This window comes from Juglans microcarpa x Juglans regia, chromosome 1D, assembly GCF_004785595.1.
Source record: "Juglans microcarpa x Juglans regia isolate MS1-56 chromosome 1D, Jm3101_v1.0, whole genome shotgun sequence".
Taxonomy (NCBI): domain Eukaryota; kingdom Viridiplantae; phylum Streptophyta; class Magnoliopsida; order Fagales; family Juglandaceae; genus Juglans; species Juglans microcarpa x Juglans regia.
Window position 1 is genome coordinate 33,712,277 of NC_054594.1, and position 22,942 is coordinate 33,735,218.

The window sequence follows — 22,942 nt, forward strand, 5'->3', positions numbered from 1 at the left end:
TTCATCATCTTCTCATCATTCTATAATGTGCATTATATGATAGGTTTACATCTACTGCCACATCATAAGATGATGAGAGAATAATAAAAAAATAGATAAAAAGTAACAATACTCTAAGTAGAATTATTCACTCGAATATGCATCACTAATACGTTTTTAAGGTTGGATAAATAAAATTCTACTTTGGGATGTGATTGTAGTAATATTTTTATTTGAAGTCTCTCGTGAGACATTTACTTGATAGAAAATCATAAAAATGTTTTCTAAGGTGGACTTTAGCTGAAGTCTAATCTTAATCTATTAAGAGCATATTAATAGTAACTTATTAAAGTCTTTGCATCCTTTGCATTTTATACCCATAGAGACTCGAACCGTGATATCCTATTGCCAATTCACATAAAGACTAATACTCTTTTGCATTTGGTTGTGTATATTATGAGAATAATGATATATATAAAAAAAACAGTTCTTCTATATACAGTCGGTAGATACAACCGGCGTGCAGTCGTCCATGCCACATCAGATTTAAAATGAATTCTCCCTCTCTCATAAGCTCGGTCTCTCTCTCATAAGCTCGGTATTTCTCTCTTATCAGGTCCATCAGTTTGGTCTCTCTCTCCTCAGCTCTTTTCATCTCTCTCTCATCAGCTAAGTCTCTCTCATCAAGTGTCTCCACGTCAGTCACGTTTACACGCTGTTTATACCAGGTGCTTGCAACAAGCGTTTTTTTTTTAAAAAAAATTACTTTTTTTCTTTTTTTATGATAGATTTTACTTTTTTACAAAAGGCTTGCACATAACTTATATATTTTAGACTTATACAAAAGGCTTCAATGCTAATGCCGTTTAAGGTACTTTTTATTTATTATTTTTCAAGGCAGACTATTTTCTTTTTGTTTTTATTTAAACAAACATATTGAACAATACTGGTATCCTTACTATCTCTTTGGCACCGTCCTTTTTTTTTTTTTTTTTTTTTTTTTTTTTTTTTTAATTTAGTTTGGTCTTGGTTCGGTTAGTTGGAAAGTTCCAATTGCTGAGGGAATGGGCTCAGCCCGGTTGGGTCCAGGCCCATTAAGATTATGCTTAAAATTCCCATCATCCCCACCACTAGACCCAGTGCAAACCCAACACACACATTTTGCTGCAAAGTCGTGACAAGAACGAGTTAATTTTAATTTACTTAAATAAGTTCAATCCTTCGCTGATTAATTTTGTATGAAATCCATGTCTAGGCTTGTTATGCAGTTCAGTGAAATGAGATGAGATGTAATATTTTGTTAAAAAAAAATTATTATAATATAATTTTTTAATATAATTTTTATTTATAAATTTAAAAAAATTAAATTATTTATTATATTTTGTGTGAAAATTTAAAAAATTTATAATAATTATTTGAGATGATATGAAATTAGATAGTTTAATTTTGTATAACCAAACAAGTCTTAAATGTGCATATGAATCGATTATATCTCATATATTTAATTGAAAAATAGACCTCTCCTGATATTTTAATTTTGAATAAATTTTCCACTCATCATATAATATATCATATAAATTCATATGGATATATAAATTTTGAGAAACATGTGGGTTTTTAAATTTAGAGGAAAAAAAAAAAGAATACAATCAATTTTGGTTTTTTTATCATTTTGTTTTTGTTTACAAGCAAAGAAACATTTATGGGGAACACCACCAACAAAGGCCGGTTCTCTTTCGCCTTCTTTTCGTTTTGTTGGTTTGTTTAAAGAAAGAAACAAAACCACTGCCTATCAAGAGGAACCTTCTCTCTCTTTTTCTCGTTCTGCTTCTTCCTCTCCGTTGTATCGTAGAAAAGAGATTGCACAAGAAACCATTCGTATATTTCAATATCATATTCCACGAAAATACTCGGAGAACAGCTCAGGCAAAGCTAGAGGAGGAGATCCTTGTGTACTTTTGAATCCATGGAACAGCTCGTCAACTTTATCATTCGGCCACCCAGGTCATCTTGTTTCTCTTTGTCTCTGTTAAGTTTTTTGTGATTTTGTTGTTGAATTTGTAGATGGGATTTGGTTTTTTGTTCCGTTGGATGCTGAGAAAAAGGTGGGGAAGTAATAAGAATTGAAGATATTTATATGGGTATCTGAGTATGGGACGCTAGGAAAACGAAACCCGGCACAAATTTAAGCCCGATTCAACAATTTGAAACTGGCTCAGTAAAACTGAGTTGTAGCCCACTTTCTGTTTCCTTATTTTCTATGTAAGGGTGGAAAGAAGCAAAAAATAGAGCATAGGAATCAAGTTTTACTTTTGTGTTTTTTTTTTTTTTGCCTTAAATTATCTTATCTGCCAACCAGAGAGGTTTTTTTTTAAAGGTTTTTGGTGGTTGTGCAGGGAGTCACTGCATTAAGATCCATTTATTATTTATTCGATGCATCAGAAATCTGAGATCTTTTGAAGATATCATTAAGTTTTCATTTTTAGATCATTTAAATTTATTTTTAGATCATTTAAGTTCTAGTCCTTATTTATTTCTGTGGGTTATAACTGGCGTCAAAATTCCTCAAACCATTTACGCTTGTGAGGTCCACATGGCTGTTCACTGTGACTGTAATCCTATGTTTTCTAATTTATGAGCTATCATCTGATTTGATTCAACAACAACACCCAGATTTAAAATATAATAGTTGTTATGTTTATAACCAGTTCCCAAATCAAGTTGCAGACCATTCTGCTGGTAGATATTCATGTCGAATATCCGTAAGGCATAGCCAGCTTTAAGTGTGTTGTTTTCTTTGTTTGCATCTAAGATGAGATGGTTTATATTACTGACAATGATTACAGTATTTACCTATAAAATAATTACCCATAAAAAATAATGACTAGAGTATTTGAAAAGAATCCTCAGTTTTTGGGTTGAAATTTGAGAACTGGGAAACTTGTTGAGGCACATACTCAAAGGCACACATTTCAATCTGTGAAGCACTCAAAAGAAGCAAAATATGAGTTAAGCACGAGACTCCATTTATCAAGATACCCTCTCACAAGTTCATGTGATTATATTTTTTTACCAATTAAAAAAATATAATCACATGAACTTGTGAGAAGATACCTTGGGAAATTAAAGTTATTAATATCTGAACTCTGTCGCCCAAGCAAGTTATTTGTGTTTTTGGGCTTAAAGTTTTGAACTTTGCTTAAGTAGTTTAAATGATTATGGGTCTTTCCCTTATGGGGCTGCAGAGCTGAATATGACCCGAAAGATGATTTATTAGATCAAGAGTTCATGCTGAAAGGGAAATGGTATCAGAGGAAAGATGTAGAGGTAAGGATCCATTCCTACTTTTACCTGTGAAAAAAAAGATCCAATCTTACTTTTCTGCTTAATTTTTGAAGGAGCACAACCATAGCCACCAGAAGGATTCAAACCTGTTCATAATCTTAAAATAAAGAAAAAGTCACTGATGTATGCTTATAACTGTGTTAGGTTTGCGTGTTCATGAACTCTTCAAGAAAGGTTTGCTAGCTTTTAAAATCTAGGATCTTTTATGAAATGGTGTCATGAACTTTGCAAGATCTGGCAGCTTTTAAAATCCAGAAAATTCTGTGGCTAGAGATTACCTCTTACAATCTTACAAGACTATAACTTTAATCAAGGAAAATGGTTTTTATGTATTCATGGTGTGTATTGTATCAATTTCATCGTGTCAAGGAGGAAGAGAAGGATAAGGCCTTTTGTCCATCAACATTGTGAAGCCGTTTAACTACCTACACTTAATGGATCAACGGACTGGCGTGTAAGGGTAGCCCTAGAAGGCCCACACAATTAGGCCTTGTTTGTTTTCGCAAATGAGATGAGATGATTTGAGATTAAAGTTAAAAGTTGAATAAAATATTGTTAGAATATATTTTTTTAATATTATTTTTCTTTCGGGATTTGAAAAAGTTGAATTGGTTATTTTATTTTGTATGAGAATTTGAGAAAGTTGTAATAATTAGATGAGATGAGATGAGTTGAGAGGAATTGTGAAAACAAACGAGGCCTTAAACTCTTTGCTAAGTATACTTGCTATATCACCCTATAACTGTGTAGTTGGTACTTTTGTTTTGTTACTCTTTTTTTTTTTTTTTTTTAAATTCTTCGATACTTTTATTTTGCACATCCTTTTTTGAACTTTAAGAATCCCAGGCTTTTGTCAGACTTTCATTTTAGGGGCTTTGAAATTTTTCAGGTTAAAAACAGTAGGGGGATATTCTTCAGTGCAGTCATTACGTGCCTATTGTCAGTCCCGAAGGAAAGCCTTTGCCCTGTGTGATATACTGCCACGGGAACAGGTGAATCCGTGCCTGGAGAAATATGGCTACTTGGCATGATTTAAAGGATTTTCTTTCAGTTGTAGATTCTACCGTTGTTCTTGTGGAATTTTAAACCCTTTTCATAAGTAGGATAATTTTAATAATGATCAAAAAGGTGCTATCCAAGTACATAAGGCGTATATTTGTAGATATGCCTAGCTAAAAAGTCTACTCCTTCAACCCCTTACCTTTGTAAATTGCAGAATTGGGTTTGGTCCATTCCAGCAGCCATTTTCCCTTTTAGTTTTCAGTGTTGGGCATGTTCTGGGTTGGTTTTGAAGTGTCTCTTACTTGGGCTGGGTTCAACTTACAATATAGTACTTGTGGTACATGTGGGTCACATTCTTATGACTGGAGAAAACAGTGTTATGAATGGTTTGATATAGAAAACGCTGGCATAGAAAGGGTCTTATTCTGATTGAATGACAGTTTCTCTCCCTTGTATCATATGTGCCACTACAAGAATCCCGTTACAGAAACATGAGAAGTGCTTCACACATGACAGACACATTGCTGAATAGCCATAGAAGATATCTTTCTGCAACATATAAAATTTGAACTTTAATCCAGCAATATATCTGCAGCTTTCTTGGGATACCATTCTTAGAACTGGATGATGGACCGTAGAAAACTCGAAACTTTCTAGCTTATTTTCATCTTTTTGTATGCCTAGACTTCTCTATCAAGATCAACGTCATTTAACTTTTCAAGAGTTTCTTATTCAAATTCTGCAGCTATTTGATTATTTAATCTTATTTGACTGGTGCTTTATTTTCTTCGCAGTGGGTGCAGGGCTGATGCCAGTGAAGCTGCAATAATTTTGCTGCCGTCGCACATTTCAGTTTTCACTCTTGATTTCTCTGGATCTGGACTCTCTGGAGGAGAGCATGTCACCCTGGGGTGGAATGAAGTAAGTCACTGAATAACCAATATGAAGATATTTGCCATCCAAATAAACCTTAACAACGATAGTCTACTCTTATTTGTGTTCAATCCACATTTTCACCATTTGTATTCCATAAAACACCATTAATGCTTCTGCTTTTTGGAGTTTGAAGTTAAACTAGATATAAAAGAGCAAGCAACCTTCTGGGAAGTGAACACTCGCAGTTTGTTTATTGGAAAATTGAGAAACTAACATTAAGTCAAATGTTTAAATACACTGGTGTTTATTCATGCATGGTCTCATGTTCACATGGAGTCTTTTCAATATGTTTTCTGCTTATTATCAAGAAACCCAATGTCTTTTTACTCTTTCAGTTAAATGCATATTTGGCAGGATCATACAAGAAAGGGACACTCATAGCCATAGGGTGTTACAAGTCAGCCACACAAGATTGCATGTCATATAACTCTACTCAGTAAAGCCTTACTGGCTATAGAAGTCCTTTTCTGAACCTATGCGATTTTTCATCTTAATCCACTCGGCCTTATCAAATGCATATTCTCCATTAATTTATGGCCTTATTCTTTCTTGCTACTTCTATCCATGTTATCTTTGACCCACTTTTAGTTCTAAAATAATTAAACACTGGTGCATCTGTTGCACATAACCAAACCATCTGGGATAACTTCCCTGCACAATTTGACACATGTTTATGCATGCTATTTTTCATTACCTATGTTGTATATTTATACAAGTTCTCATACTTATTCACCAGAGTTCTGTGTATGCATTAGAGCACCACTCTTCATCATGTAACTTCCGTTTGATGTTGTGTACTGTTTTTCAGAAGGATGATCTCAGGTCTGTGGTTGAATATCTGCGGGCAGATGGTAATATCTCTTTGATAGGCTTGTGGGGACGTTCAATGGGTGCTGTTACTAGGTTTTTCCCATGCACTCCGTCTTCCTTTAATCTCGTGTGTACAGAAATTAGAACATATAAGGCCTCGTTCGAATTCAAAACCCACCTCAACTCATCTCATCTCATCATTACAACTTTCTCAAATTTCCACACAAAATATAATAAACAATTCAACTTTTTCAAATCCCAAAACAACTTTTCCAAATTTTCACACAAAATATAATAAACAATTCAACTTTTAGTCTACTATTCACAAACCATCTATTCACAAACTATCTCAACTCATCTCTGAATCCAAACTACTCCCAAGTCTTCTTTACTTTACCAGGAAGGAAAGGGTATTCGTTGACTGTATATAGCAGTTTGATTCGTTATTACTTAACCCATTTTTTTCTTTAATGTCTTATGGTTAATTGGCTGCTAAAAATCAAGAGAATTATGCGAATATATATATATATATATATATATTTTATATATGTGTAAAAGAGATTTTATTAATACTAATGGAGGAATAGGCGTATGTTGCATGGACATATACTATGGGGTCTAAATGTAGAAATAGATACACCAAGAATATATATATATATATATATATATTTTACCTGATCAATGTGAATCACTTACCACAAGAACAAGCATGTACTGTTTGAGATGAACCAACCTATTGGACCTTCTTTCGTCTGATTTTATCTGTTCTTGAGTTGAGTCTGTTGAATTGTGACATTATTTCATATAAAAGCCTTAAATGAACTAAGATCAGCTGTGGTTGAGGATTTTAAACAAGGAAATCTGGTGGTTGTAAGCTTTACTTGGCAGCTTGGATAAAAATCACAAAGAACCATGGGGTCTAAATGTTGCATCTGCATGATTGTTGCCGCCAAAAAAGATAGGAGGATGGTACTAGAAAGTTGTTGGTAGGAGCGTATGGTGGATTTCTGCTGAGGGAGTGAATTGAAGTGGAAATTTTGAGAAAAGATTACAATTGGTATTTTTAACAATTTTCACTTCATAAATATGTTATTTTTTAGTTTAATAGCTTATTTTCGAATGAGTATTGTGATATTGATGTTTTAATTTCGAGAATCGATGGTTTAAATATCCATGACTCCTCTACGTATAAAAAAAAAAAAATATCCATGACTCCTCTAGTAATCAAATTTTAATTTTACTTTTCAAAAAAAGAAATATATCCATGAATTCGTTGTATCTCTAGAGAATCATGGCCAGGTGTTGCTCTTGTTTATGTCCGTGTACTTGGCTATGCCTATTTTGGCATGGATATTATATTTTGTGTCCTTGAACTATCACCATTTTTTCAGTTTGCACCTAAACTATCAAGTCATCAATCACGCCCTAAACTACTAAATCCTGCCAATTTACACCCTCAGTCAAGATTTTACCATTACAATTGTGCTGCATGTGCTTTTTTTCACCGATATTAACAGTCGGATCTATAGATCGAGGGTGCCTACTGACAATTTTTGTTGTTTAGAGTACAAATTGAAAAGGTGGTGGTAGATTTTTTTTAAGAGAAACACTAGTTTGCCCTCCCATTTGTACCGCTGCATTTGACCGCTTGGCAAATTTTTTTTTTTTTTTTTTACTTAGTGATTAAGGAAGTGATTTTAAGTTTATTGGTATATTTTTTTTATTTTTTAAAAATATTTAAATGTATTAAAAAAATGTGAAAAGAAAAAAGGAAAAAAAAAATTAACACTGGGCGGTACGCCCAGCGGTAAGAGTGGGGCAGTAGAGTAGCCCCACTCTTTTTTTAAAGGCAAAAATAACTTTATTTTTAATAGGTAGATTTGGGATCCAGTATTTAGGTGTTCTTCTATATACTTCCTATGTACATGGGCTATGTCTATTTCCTTCATATATATAATTTATCTCTTACTTATAAAAAAAAAAAAAAAAAAAAGATTTGGGTCCAAAATGTAGTTTCCTCATATATATACATATATTATAGCTGTAGTAGCTGTATATTCCAATTTAAATTTTCTATAGCTGTATTTATACGATTTTCTATAATAGTTGTGAAATACCACCATAAGTTTTTCAAACTGTTGTACGCCATGAGATCGAGTACTCAAGGAACTGACAATTTGTCGTGGGTACCAGCTAGAAAGGTACATTTTCTGTTCGTTCCTTCTATAAGTCCCTAGCACATCCCTAGAACAATTACTTTCTATGGAGAAGGATTTGGAGAAATAAGGCACCTCCCAAGGCGGTATTTTTTTCTCTTGGACAGCTTCTTTGGGCGAGATTTTGACTATGTATAATTTACGAAAACACCGGGTGATTGTTGTAGACTAGTGTTGTATGTGCAGAAAGAGTGGTGAGACTGTGGATCATCTTCTATTGCATTGTGAGGTCGCTAGAGCGTTATGGGACGATGTCTTCAGAAGATTAGAGTTAGCCTGGGTTATGCCTGCTATTGTGGTTGAGCTCCTGGCCAGCTGGATGAATCTGGGCGGTGTTCCACAAATCACAGCTGTGTGGAAGATGATTTCTATATGTATTCTATGGTGCCTATGGAAGGAAAGAAATATTCAGACTTTTGAAGATAATGAGCGCTCATTGGAGGAGATTAGATTGTTCTTTGTTAAAACTTTGTTCCTATGGGCTAAAGCTATAAATTTCAATGGCCTAGACTTTCATGGTTTTCTTGTTTCCATTTCTTCCTCATTTTTTTTTATAAGTAAGAAAATTTTATTTAATGAAACTAGGCGAAACCCATGTACACAGGAAGTATAGAAAAGAAGCACCTAATTACATTCTAGAACTTGAAAAGAAAACAAAAACTCATGAACATTTCCTCCCTTAAGGACAATAGCCAAGAACCACTGTAGCAAATAAGACAAACAATTTCCAGATATCCTCAATAGTTCGCTTCTTGTCGTTGAAGCATCACTCATTCCTTTCTATCCATAAGCACCACATAATACACAAATGAATCATCCTCCACGCTGCTACCAACTGAGAGCTTCTGTGCCTCCTATTCCAAGATGCTAGTAGATCCACCACTCTCACTGGCATAACCCAACTCAACCCAGCTCTACTAAGAACCCCAACCCATAACTCCCTAGCCACCTCTCAATGTAAGAGTAAATGATCAATTGATTCACCATTTTTCTTACACATGAAGCACCACTCCATAACATCCATGCCACGTTTCTTCAAATTGTCAATCGTCAAAATCTTCCCAAGTGCGGCTTTCCAAGTGAAAAAAGCAACTTTAGACGGCACAAACGCCCTCCAAATACTCTTCCACGGAAAAGAGAATTGCTGCTGACTAGACAACATCTTATAATAAGATTTAACAGAATTTTTTTTGCTCCCTATGTGTTTCCACAACATTCGATCCCTCTCATTTCCTCCTATATTCAGAGAATACAAAAAACTGAAAAAATCTGCAATCTCATTAAGTTCCAATCCTGTATGTTTCTAATGAAAGTAACATTCCAATGCACATTCGCATTAGCATGACTCAACATCTCTGAAACAGCAGCCTGTTGATTTCCAACCAAGCTGAAAATAATCAGGAAAATAGAATTAAGAGCTCTCTCACCATACCATTCATCGAACCAAAAACGAATTCTTGCACCCTCTCCTACCTCAAACTTAATATGTTTTACAAAACTGTCTCACCCCTTTCTAATATATTTCCATAAGCACATAAGATCCCTTACCCTCCTTAGAGCACCATCCCCCCCAATCACCTCCATACTTTTGATCAATGACCTCTCTCCACAATGAGTTCCTTCCATTTGATATCTCCATAGCCACTTCCCTAATGGTGCCTTATTAAAATTACTCAAATTTCGCATCCCCAGGCCTCCATTCACAACGGGCAGCACACCCTATGCCAACTGACAAGGTGGAATTTATTCTCCTCTCCCATGCCACCCTATAAAAATGCTCTAAACAACTTCTCAATTCAGTTAGCCACACCAACCGGTAATAGGAATAAGGAAAGATAATAAGTGAGAAGGTTGAAAATGATACTTTTAGTGAGGGTTAGTCTTCCCCCTTTTGATAAATATAGACGCTTCCAACCTGACAATCTTTTCTCAACCTTTTCTACAACACCATCCCATATATTCTTAACTTTGAACGACACCCCCAACGGAAGCCCAATATATTTCATTGGAAGAGAAGCAACTTTGCAGCCCAACAAATCCGCAAAATGGTTAATATTCCTCACATCTCCCACGGGTACCAATTCTGACTTGTCCAAATTCACCTTGAGGCTTGAGACAGCTTCAAAGCACAATAGAACGACCCTTAAAGCTTGAATCTGTCCATTGTCAGCATCACAAAAAATGAGAGTATTATCCACAAATAATAAATGGAAGAACTAGAGAGAACCCCCCCCCCCCCACCCCCCGACAACAGCCTCCACCACATGCCACCACATGACTCAACGCTTCCATCACTAAAACAAAAAGGAAAGGGGATAACGGATCCCCTTGTCTCGAACCCCTCGAACTCTGAAAAAAACCATGAGTTTTCATCGACTAATACAGAGAACCGAGCTGTTGAAACACAATGTCTAACCCATCGACACCACCTATCCCCAAAGCCGCATCTTCGTAGCATATAAAAAAGAAAATCCCAGCACACGTGATCGTATGCCTTTTCCATATCAAGCTTGCAAAGAACCCTCGGAATACCTATCCTCATACGGCTGTCCAAACGCTCATTAGCAATTAGAATCGAGTACGTCCCTTAACAAAAACATTTTGAGATTTAGAAATGATTTTATCTATCGCGGTACTTATACGATTAGCTAACACCTTCGAAATAATTTTATAGATCCCACCTATCAAACTAATAGAACGGAAATCTTTCAACTCATGGGCACCGGCTATCTTAGGGATGAGTGCAATAAATGTAGCATTTAGGGACTTCTCAAACTTCTGACAATAATGAAAATATTGGAATACCCGCATAACTTCTACTTTCAATATATCCCAACACTCTTGAAAAAAAGCCATGGAGAAGCCATCTGGGCCCGGAGCTTTATCTTTACATATTCCACTCACCACCTGATACACCTCATTTTCTTCAAAAGGCCTCTCCAACCAGCTGACTGTACAGAGGTCCAGCTGGTCAAAATTCAGACCATCTAACTTAGGATGCCACTCCTCTGTCTCGGTTAGAAGATTTTCATAATATTGCACAATGTGATCCTGATTCTCATCAGGGGAGTGAAGAACATTGGTACTGGAATGAAGTACCTCAATAGCGTTATTGCGCCAGGGTGAATTAGCCATTTTGTGAAAAAATTTAGGGCAACTATCCCCCTCTTTCAACCTTGATTTTTGCCTCCAAGAAATTTCTTCCATCAACAAAACCTTCTCAATTTCAGTCATCATCTCATTCTTCCTTGACAATGACTCTTCATTTTCCTTATAAAAAAAAAATGACTCTTCATTTTCCTCCCCCTCCTCCAAAGCATGCGACTCATCCCAAATCAGATTTTTCTGCACTTCAGTATGCCTAAAAACTTCATTATTCCACTTCTTTAAATCAAACTTTAGAGCTTTGAGTTTACTTGCCAAAATAAAACTAGGAGTTCCAGATAAGGAGTAAGGGGCCCATGAATTCCTAACCTTCTCCACAAATCCATCAGTTGCAAGCCATATATTCTCAAATTTGAAATAACGCCTACTCCTAATTAAGCCACCACAATCAAGCAAAGTGGGATAATGATCAAAACAAACACGAAGCAACCTCTTTTGGCATAAATCCAGATAGTGAGTTTCCCAAGAAGGAGAGACTAGAAATTTATCCAACCTTGACCCCCCTCTATTGTTAGACTAAGTATAAACCCCCTACCAATGGAAGATCCACAAGATTCAGATAAAAAATTATCTCCGAAAACTCTTCAATAGCCACAGATAAAGTAGATGCACCGGCCCTCTCACTAGGAAACTGAACAATATTAAAATCCCCACACAAACACCAAGGCACATCCCACAAGTAAAACAAATGCGCCAACTCCTCCCACAAAAACCTCCTCTCCCTATCCACATTAGGCCCATACACACCCACAAAAGCCGATCGCCACCCATCCTCACTATTTCTAAAAGAACTAGCCACAGAATAATTTCCAATGCATTCCTCTACTAAGTCCTCCACCCTCTTATCTCACATCAACAATACCCCTCCTGAAGCACCCAGCGAAGCAAGATAACTCCAACCCACAAAAGAATAGCCCCACAAACTACGAATGGTGCTTCTATCAATAAACTCAACTTGGTTTCTTGAAGACAAACAACATCAATTTCCAGCTACAGATGAGGGATCTAATACGGAGACGCTTGTTGACATCATTAATCCCCTTTACATTCCAAGAGAGGATTTTAGGCTTCATTTGATGACCAGGATCCCCCTCCCTTTCAACCTGTCCCTCCCCACACTTCCCTCCTTATTATCGTAATTAATGGAGCATTTTAAACGTTTCAACTCCTTGTCCATTTCTTCCTCCTAACTAGGTGTTACCTCTTGTATACCCCTTGTATACTTGGTTATGCCTATTCTTATTAATACAATCTTTTACTTATCAAAAAAAAAAAAAAATACCACCATAAGTTTATGGATTTTTTTAAAGGTAGTGTTGTTGTCAGTTATGCCTAATAATAGGTGATGGCGCCTTAGTTTGACTGTTTGCTCTAGTGGTTAGGTAATAGGTCTTTCTGGTTTTTATCAGACATTGATGGTATAAACTTATTTTTCACAGCCTAATGTATGGAGCTGAGGATCCTTCAATTGCTGGAATGGTTTTGGATAGTCCGTTCTCAGACCTAGTTGACTTGATGATGGAACTGGTAGATACCTACAAGATCCGTTTACCCAAGTTCACTGTAAGTAAATTCATCGCGCATCCTTTTTTTTTTCCTTTTATTAGCATCAAGGAACTATTATATACTCATATTCTGAGGCACAAGTGTAAAACCCCTTTCTCTACTTGGTTTAGGCAGCTTTGGTTATGATGCATCTTGAAGATCTCCTTGGTGTATTACCTGCCACGTAGATACCAAAGTTTGTCAAAATTTGGTGGAATTGTACCTTTAACTTTATTAGGTCTGGGTTTTTCTCAAATAGTGAAACTTTCTACCAAACTCAATAACTTTACTAACATATAGAGTAATAATTTCCACTAAAATACTTGGAAAATGACTTTCATAACTTTGCTGCCTTTCCTCCCTTGCTTTTTGTGAAATTTGCCATCAAATTCAGTCTGAATATTTGTTAACATATTTACCAAATGGAACCTTAAGTTATGAGAGCACCCTATATGAATATGTTCTATTAAATGGGGGTTGAATACTAAATATGTATCAGGCACTCATAAACATCTTTGGGTTGTTTAAGACGTGCAATTGTATCTTTTTTCTGATTTGAGTATATTGCTGTAATCATTGCCTTATTTGCTGTCACCCTGAATTTCACGATTTTGACTGTTTACTTTGATTAATGGCTGGGAGCACAATTGCAAAAATGTTTCGAAGGACTGTTATCACCTTTGCTTTCTTCCTCTTTGCTAATTCTAGGTGAAGTTCGCAATCCAATACATGCGAAGAGCTATTCAGAAAAAGGCAAAGTTTGACATAATGGACCTGAACACCATTAAGGTTTAGTCTTATCAATGATTTTGCTTTTTTGTTGGGTTGTATTTCTGGTCCATTACTTTGAATAAAAGCACTGTGGAGGATTTATGGTTTTTGTTTCATATCATTGAGTGATGTTCAAGCTTAATGTACAACAAACTTTCGGGATAGTTGCCATGCTTGGTTAAAGACAGCTTGTTCATTTTGAGGATTGCCAAATCTGACTATACAGCAATTATCGAATAAGCCTCACCCACGAGATGATTCATTAGGACCAGTTCAGGGTGTTAATAGTAAAATATCTTTCCTATATTACCTCCCTCCATGCTTTCATCCTCTCCTGGCTGCATGTGAGCGCACAAATTCATTTACCAATCTACTTTAAAAGTGTAGCCCATGCTGAACCAAAGAGTCTGGTAGATCCTTCAGCTAGATTGACCAGTAATAAATTCTGTTGCAACATATGGTATTCCCCCAATGCTTAACAGGAAAGGTATTTACTTTTGTGATAAGCAGTGCTGTATATTTGTTGGAGAGGGATGCCATCATCCCACACCACACACCTTACATAAAATATATTTTTTTAAAATTTTTTATTCCTGTTAAACTAATTGAGTTGTTCAACTCATCATCCATACACTACATACTTATTATGGAAAAAAGGGGAAAAAAATTAAAAAAGATATGGTGTGTGGTGTGAGGGATGTTGAGTAGAATTTTTCATTTGGTGGATGCCATCTAATGTCAAGAAGCACTTGTTTATGCATGAAACTTCCAGAGCCTGTCCATGTATTTTGTCAGTTGAGCTTCCTCATTGTTTAATTTTGGACACGAGCTAGCTAGTTTTAGCCTTAGACAAGCTCTTGGACTCAACCTGCTATTGTTCTCGTGGTTGTGTAACAAATTTATTTTCTTTAATTTGCATGCATAATTGTTGAACTAGGAAAGTGAATTAATTTTAGGGAATGCAAAGGTTTTCAGAGGCATGTGTGAGAAGTTTATGTATATTCATGATGTCAAAAATGAATGACCCTGTTCAGCACTTATTTCTTGTTGTTTACTCTTATTGACAAAAGTGTTCCACTATTGCTCTTTACTATAGGTGGCAAGTTCTTGCTTCGTCCCTGTTTTACTAGGGCATGCCATTGATGATGATTTCATACTCCCCCACCATTCAGATCGTATATTCGAGGCATATATGGTAATTATCATTCATATCATCATGTTGGTATGCACGATATTTGTAAGTATTTGTATAAAATTTGGCAGACATGCTTCATTATCTGCATGCTGCATGTAATTTGGTGTTTTCACTTTTGAAAAGTGTTTTGTTCTCGATAGGAAGTTCGTGGCTTTGGAAGGTTAAACATAAGAAGCCTCCTCCACCGGTTTCTTCTGTTGTGAATATTAACACCTGACCTTTTGTCTTGGTTCAGTTAGGAAGTCCCTATGCACTGTTGAGCCACACTCATATTATTAGGCTGTAATGTTTTAATTTCATGATTGTTTCTGCCTTTGTATCCCCAACATATGCTCTAGTAATCTTCTAAATTTCCTTATGCAAGAGAGCCTTTAGATCTCCTACCTTTGATTTTCATCCTGAATTCACTAGATGTCTCTACATTTATTTTCTAGAATTAGCGTGAGATGCCTGGATCTCCCTTCTGGTTTCTAGGGATATGTAGTTTTCCATTCCATGCATTGTTTGCTATGTCAGGCTTCTCTTTTAATGCATTTCTTTTTTACAGGGAGACAAAAACATTATCAAGTTTGAGGGGGACCATAACTCTCCACGTCCACAGTTCTACTTTGATTCTATAAATATATTTTTCCACAATGTTTTGCAACCTCCAGAGGATGACCTAGCTAGAGCATTTTTTGATCCCATGGATGATTACTTTGGTAAGGTAAAAAACTGATAGGTCTGGTTGTAATTTTTTATTTTATCCAAACAGCCAGCTTTCATAATAACAACCCTTCAAAAAACCTTCAGGGTGGTTGGAGAAATGTGCATGAAGTTGGCTATGACCTTGAATCTTCAACTACATCTAAAGGCAAGACTTGAGTACCTAATCTTCTTTGCTATTTTTTTTTTTTTTTTTGTTGTTGATAAGTAAATCTTCTTTGCTTCTCAAATACTGATGTCTTTTAGGATCTTTATTCAGTAACCATTCTTTTTTCTGTCTCATTGATTTCTTATTTGCAGAACCAGCAACAAGCAGCACAGCAGATGCCATTAAAAACCTCCGTACGAGAAGACCTATGAGCAGGACAGAGGTTAGTGATTGGTTGGTTTGGTGTTTAGATGTCAAATTGATACCCAATACAAAAAGGCCGACCAGAACACCACTTCTTTCAAACCTGTTATCATCAAATTAATTCTATATCAGTAGGAGTGTGTGCTGCATGCCCAATGTGCACGGAACAATTTTCTGGATCCCCATTCCACCCATTCTCTTCCTCTTTCTCCCTTTGTCTCTTCACACCCACACATTTGCCCACGCACATGTACACAGAGGAAATCTGGCAGGGAAAAAAATTAGGTTGACATTTTCTTCTCTCTTTTTGGGGATTGGGGTTCTTAGATTGACTTGACTTAACCCCAAAATATATGGTACTTTTGATGCTTCAGCCGTATTGACCCGAATGTAGTTTTGTAACATTGTCTATTTATGGTTTCTTTTACTTCACTCAGGTTCCTTCTAATTTCCCTTCTAAAGATGATAAATCTGAAGATGAGGTATCTTCTTTACATCTCTTGTTTCACTGTTTATATATTAAATTTTCTTCCATTGAGTTTGTCCCCTCCCGTAGATAACGGGTTTTGAGCCACAATCATGTATGTGATACCCTTAATCAATAATCCTCTACTTCCGGAACAGGAAGAGGACAACTTTGAAAAGGAAAAGATAAAAAATATGGAAACAAGATAGAATAAAATAATCAATACAAATACAAATACAGGGACTGTGTCAATTACAGCACATGATTCTTTGCGGCAGGATGAAAAAATTGATGACGAGCATTGCCCATCATCATCTGAAATGATTAGCTTTGAATTTTCCAATGGCCGTCCTTGTGGCCCCCATGCTCCAACTACTTCAGATGATGATCAATATGTGGAATACCCACTTGATGACTTGACAGGTTTTCCGTCCAATTTGGAGGAGGAAGAAAGAGTGAGTCAAAGTACATGTTTTCACATCATCTAATCCAAAATTACGTTCTCCATGAAGTTGTTGCTTTGAGTTGACCTTTGACATGTCCAAAACTTTCAGATGCTCATGGAAGCAGTGATGGAATCATTAAAAGACTTGGAAATGGGACATCCCCAGGCAGGAGAACCGCCTAGCGTTAGCTCCAGTTCTATAAAGCCTTTATATAGAGATGACCAGGATGCTTCTCCTACAGAGCGTTGTGGGTCTTCAGAGACACAACTCAATTCCAATCCAGTCGAGCATTGTGAACAGTCAAAAACAGAATCCAGTTCCACTTCTGTCTTCAATGCCCAGAAATTGGCATCTGAGCAGCCATCTCCTGATTCGAGTGTGACTGCAGGACATGCAATTGATGCTTCTTCATCTGGCATGGAAAATGGAAGCACAGGAACTTCTGCTTGTAGCGATACTTCAGCAAGCATTCAGAGCTCATCGGATGCTGATATTTCAGCCAATACAAAAGCCACATTGACTGTTGAACGTAGCCCGGCAGGCCATGTTATGGATGGTTTAATGCGTCGTTGGGATTTCAACTTTTTCCGAAACAGCAATAATCGATGAGATGAAAAGATTTTCTTTCTTTTTTCGTGCAAAATCTGGTAAATGAATGTCGTGTAGCTAAGCATCGAGAGACAGGAATTGTAGTTTGTAATTGCTTCCTATAAAAAGAAAGGAAAAAAGAAATGTGCTTTGTATGTGTGTGTAAGAAAGGCTAATATCTTTCCTTCACATTTTGTTACACTGATCTACAGTTATGATTAAAGAATAGAAAAAATGATTGTTTTTATTTCCATGTAAGAAATGATCTTTCAATTCCAGTAAATAAAAATTGACATTTGGCTATTGAATTTATTCCTTTGATTTTATTCAACCGAGAAATTGCATGTTTTACTCGAACTATCCTTTATTTTTCACTTTCAATTTAACGTTAAGTTTGCATTAAAAAAAAACTAAAAAAAGAAGTGGATCACAAGTCTATGCTGAAATGTTAGGGGGGACCCAAATTTCTATCGTAAATAGAAGGCATTTTGCCGGTACACGCTATAGATGTGCGCATGCGACAAAGCCGAGGAACATATTCTGCTTGATCGTAGGGTGTGTAATGGTTCCCTTCGTTTTTGTGGCTCAGGTTGGGGTGCCAATGATCATTGACGTGCTTTCTCAATTAAGTGCATACAGTAAGTAAATGATCCAGAACTACTTGAACTAGTAGAAATGGAGATCCGTGCGTGGTATGATTTTGTTGTGTTTTAACGCTCATGATGCTCTCTGAATTTAGATTTTCTACTCTTTTTCTTTTTTTTTTTCTTCTTATGAATGAATGAATATGTTGCGAGTAAGCGCCGATGTGTTCAGTTAGATGAACAATTTTGCAGTGCTGCTGAACATTTACTAATTTCCCGGGGACTAACTGCCATGTATTTGAGGTTCTGCTTTGTCTTGCCTTACAGGGGACAGAGGAAGAACTTGGGAGGAAGGTATTTTAAACTAACGGATGCTGTGAATTAATACTTTACTCATACTGTGAGCCAGCTTGACAAGCCTTTCATGATACCAATACTGAGTCTGTGTGTTTAAGAAGATTCATAAGCTATTATATGTACCGTCCTCTTCTCTTAAAAAAAATCATTAGCTAATGCGGTAATATGCATGTGTGGAAATCATGTTTATGCTCTTGAAAGATAATGTATATTTGGGTAAGAGGAAGTCTTCTACCTCCTTTACATTGCACCAGATCGATATAGCTCCTTTTGTCTCTGCCACTCTTTTTTTAGTGAGCTTTTGACATGGCAGAATGGCAAGCAAGCCATGCAAATGATGTCAAATTGATGGTTGGAAGATATCTAATGATCTTATCCGGATTGTCCGAGTTCTACTGTTAGGTTTGAAAACTCTCATGTCTCTTAAGTAACATTGTGTTTTCCCATTATGGCTTGTTTACTAATTCGAAGTCTGAGATTGTGGAAATTCTTACATATTGCCAATTGTTGGTTTGACAGGGCAAAGAATTATTTTAAGAGAATGTAGTAGAACAGTTCGTGTAGGGGTAATCTAAAAATTATTGGCTGAACTTTTAGTGAATATAGAATGAGGCTGCCACTTCTTGGAGATGCATGCAACGTGATAGTGCTGAGTTGTAGTAAATGGAAAATAGATTAGGTATTAGGTCAGAAATTTCTTGGCAGTCCAAGTTGTTCTTCGATTTGTGGGGAAGAGGAACGAGTGACAATAAAACTCATATTAGCAGCATGAGGTTGGCATTTTGCTGTCCATGTGTAGCTGTTGTATTTATCCTCTAGTGCCCTTGATTTTCTGTTATCTTTGATTGGTTCCTCCACACTAGGAGTAAGTAAAAGTTTAGGCCGGTTCAAGTCTGCACCTAAAAAAAAAAAGGAAACTCCAATGCCATTTTGGCTAGTTTAAATCCAAATTCATTTGAAGGTCCATTGATATTGTGGAAAAGATGCCAATTACATTGCAACAGGGGACAGGCAACAAGAGTTTCAGCTGGTAGAAGACTTATGAATTGTGTTAATTGGCATAACTTTAAGATAATTACATCACACCCTTCTTACATAGATAAAAAGAACCTTCTGCAACTTTCATGTGTGCATATCTACAAAATAAATTAATCTGGGAATTTGAGTATCCATGTCCACTACAAAGAATTTTTACCCCTCCTCCAACAACTTCAAAGCAGTTTCAACGAGTGAGTGAATTGTTGTGCTGTGCCGATTAATTCCAACGGTACCGGAGAAAATATTAAAGCTTTCAAGCTCTGCTGTGGTCTCCAAGACAGCCTCCAGCACCTTCTCCATCCCCAAATTCTTGAAAATACGAACATTTGTTACCTTATCTCTCATCATCCATATCGCCAACTCTATGGTAAACCTCCTTATTCTTGGAATTTTAATTGGTGGATATTGGTGCTGCTTCAGAATGTGGACTAATTTATCAGCCAATTCAGCCTCAGTTACTTCTCTCTCAAACATGATGCTCGACTCCTGAGAAGTCAGGAATTTAAAAGCATGTGCTGCTAGTCCTAGCATGACTTCCTGTAATTTATTCTCTTCTAACATGATTGCCCGAAGCACCTGCGAAAGGAGAGAGGGAAATCATTTAATGTGTAGTGAAGGTATATATCATGCTTACAGTATTGAATAAAATTGTACGTGAAAGCTTGTATTATGGTGCCCCTCCTGACATAACATGAACATTAGGGGAGAAGAAAATGTTGTTGGACTATGGTTATTGTAGAAAACACTTACTGTAGGTGCTGCGGCTGTTACCCCCTTTAAGTGGTTGAAGCAATCTACACCACTGTACGAGCACAAATTTCTTAGAACCCTTGCTGCATTTATACGAAGTAAAGGGACTTCCAGTGCTCCAACAAGTCTTACCAGAGCATGCATCTTCAAAATACGATAGCAGTTACTTTTGCTTTCTAAAGACAGCATTGCTAGTGCTTCTCCAGCGGCAATTTTTACATGATTCCGATTCTCTGGCATTCCCGGTTTGAAAAAAATGTTTAACAACTCCTTCAAAACTCCACCTGTGCCCCCAATCCTCTCTGTTGCATCCTCTTCCAGCGCAAGACTGGTTAAGATATCTATGCCAAGTTTTTGCAGTTTGGGGTATCTCTCTCCATACTTTAGAATATCTCTAATGTAGCTGATGGTGAAAACTATCTCCGAAATTTCTCTTCGAAGATGTTTTCCTGTGGCACCAGTTGTGTTTACCAGCATCTTCACCACTTGCAAGGACCGTTTCACTGTCCGAATCTGAGTTGCCACAACATTTTTATCCTTCAACAGTCTCTCTTCAGCATGTGTAAAATCTATGATTTTAGGTAGGAGGCCTCTTGTATTTCCAATTTTCCCACAGTTATCATGGTCACATGCAAGTTTCTTCAGAATACAAAGTCCCAAATGATTAAATGTCCAGAATCCGTAATTTGCATTGTCTAGGATGATATTTTTTTCACTGATTTCATCGGCTGCACCACTGCTGCTTCTATTGGTTTGGAGCAAAGATGATATTGATTCCATAGCACCAGGTATGCCAGCAATCCGAAGGGAGTTTTGCTTTTTGCCTGCTAGTTTTGACAATATTTCTGCTGCCGATCGCCTGATCTCTTCATCTTGTGGATCTGACCAATTCAACATCTCTACTATTCTCTCTATCAAAGATATATTTATCCCTATTTTTTGGAGGGTGTCATTAGAAAACCGCTCGTTTAATGCAAATTGTTGAAGTACTCTAACTCCAATGAGCTGCTCATCAGGGGAGTTCGAAGCCAAGAGATCCATAGCAAAAGTAACCATGTCCATTTTCAATCCATCAAAAATGCTTCCGTTTACACATCTTGAATAGGCATCATAGAAGAACCTCCTAATTGAAACCATACCTGTAGGTCCCAACTCGCATTCTTTAATTACTTCATCCAACAGTCTACAGTAGCTGACCTTCCATTCCCAGTAAGCTCTCTCCATTAGAAACAACAGTGCTTCTGCTAATGCCAAGGAATAGAAAATATTGAGAGCTGATTGCCGGTTCTTCTTGTCAGTGTCTCCTTTTTGTACCTCTCCATAGTTATGCTTGACGAGTTTTATCAATGAGAGGACCACACACGCTGTTGCAGATAGAAGTTGGAGCCAATAGAGAAACTTGCTGACATTTCTGGCGAGGAAAACCCATTGAGAAAACGGTAGAAGAGGAACATCTGAACTTTTCCATGTTCTAGTTGGCATTCTTTGGCGATGATCAGTACCGAGTCCAGGACTTGCTGCATCATCTATTCCTGTTGATTCTCGCGCGTGTTTACTTTGCTTCCGCACTAAATACATGGGCTGGAAAATTGCTTTTACATTTCCGATCAGGAGGTGTGAGCTGGATCTCAGTGCCCGGAAACTGTTGATTCCGGCGTCTGTGATTGACCATGTGGCTTGGTTTTGCCATTCAAGCTCATGGCTCCTGCTGAATATACGAGTGCCCTCAATCACCAGGATGATGGTAATAAACCAAAAGTCGGTTTTATCCAAAGTGATGGCAAAGCCACCCAGAAGAACAACCGTTGCCCAGATGAACCCAAGAGTTCCAAGGCCTGTAGCTGCTTTCTCAAGAACTGCAAGCCGTAGGGCAAAGAGAGTAAGCTTCTTTTCAGGTGCACGAACTGCTGGTAATGTTGGAGGAACAGAATCTACATTGCTGCTGTCTCTCTTCTCGATACTACTCTGTGGTTCAAAAATTGTGGTACCCGAACTCGAGGACGTTTCACCGAGCTTTTGAAGCTCAGCTATCTGTAGATGAATGCTTCCTTTATCTTCTGCAGAATTCCCACGATCCATGATGCTGCTGCCTCAACCAGCTTGGAAACAAGAGCTCTTTCTTCCTCTCAAAGGAACTGGGTAGTCGAATCCTTGAAAAGATTTTGATAGTTGATGGGGTAAAAGTGCTAGCTAGATGGAGAATTTGCGTTATGATGAGCAGAAAGAAGTGAAGAACTCAACTTTATAAAGATAAAAAAGTTGAACGAACTTGGGGAGCACGTTTCTTTTGTGGAAATGAGGGGGAAAGAGTAACGTTAAGTCACTTGTCTTTCTGTCATATTTCTAGGTTGGTTATGTTTTTCTCGTACGTACCACCGCCTAAAGACTTGGACAAGGTTTTTCGTGCACAAAGGGCTTGAAAGTAAGAATGGTTGATTTTTTGTTTTGTTTTTGTTTTTCTCTTTGTAATATTTGAATTTTTTTAATCAAGTAAATCAGGAAAACTTGGAGGGTGTGACCCTGTGGAATTAATCTTTAAACAAATGAAAGATAATATAATAACAACTGCATCACAATCACAATCCAATTACAAATAAGCAGGATCTTGTTTGAATGAATGCATAAAACTCATGCACCAGTGGGATGGGGTTAGGAGGAGGGACATACATATCTTGTAAAATTGACAACAAAA

The 22,942-nt window shown here is 36.9% G+C and overlaps 2 protein-coding genes across 2 annotated transcripts; one reads left to right on the forward strand and one right to left on the reverse strand.

Annotated features, from left to right (window-relative positions):
• Window positions 1-1,649: 1,649 nt before the first annotated feature.
• On the forward strand, window positions 1,650-17,768 carry LOC121241761. The gene is given in 15 exon segments (XM_041139625.1): window positions 1,650-1,983; window positions 3,225-3,306; window positions 4,214-4,229; window positions 4,232-4,316; window positions 5,121-5,247; window positions 6,071-6,165; window positions 12,893-13,016; window positions 13,707-13,787; window positions 14,866-14,964; window positions 15,512-15,670; window positions 15,757-15,817; window positions 15,970-16,040; window positions 16,459-16,503; window positions 16,766-16,942; window positions 17,042-17,768. Coding segments are annotated over 15 exon segments (1,761 nt in total). The 5' UTR covers window positions 1,650-1,945; the 3' UTR covers window positions 17,543-17,768.
• Window positions 17,769-19,483: 1,715 nt separating this feature from the next.
• LOC121241638 lies at window positions 19,484-22,550 on the reverse strand. The gene is made up of 2 exons (XM_041139503.1): window positions 20,251-22,550; window positions 19,484-20,076 (listed from the first exon to the last, which is right to left on the reverse strand). The coding sequence occupies exons 1-2, from the start codon at window positions 22,327-22,329 to the stop codon at window positions 19,654-19,656; spliced, it is 2,502 nt and encodes an 833-aa protein (XP_040995437.1). The 5' UTR covers window positions 22,330-22,550; the 3' UTR covers window positions 19,484-19,653.
• Between the last annotated feature and the right edge of the window lie 392 nt (window positions 22,551-22,942).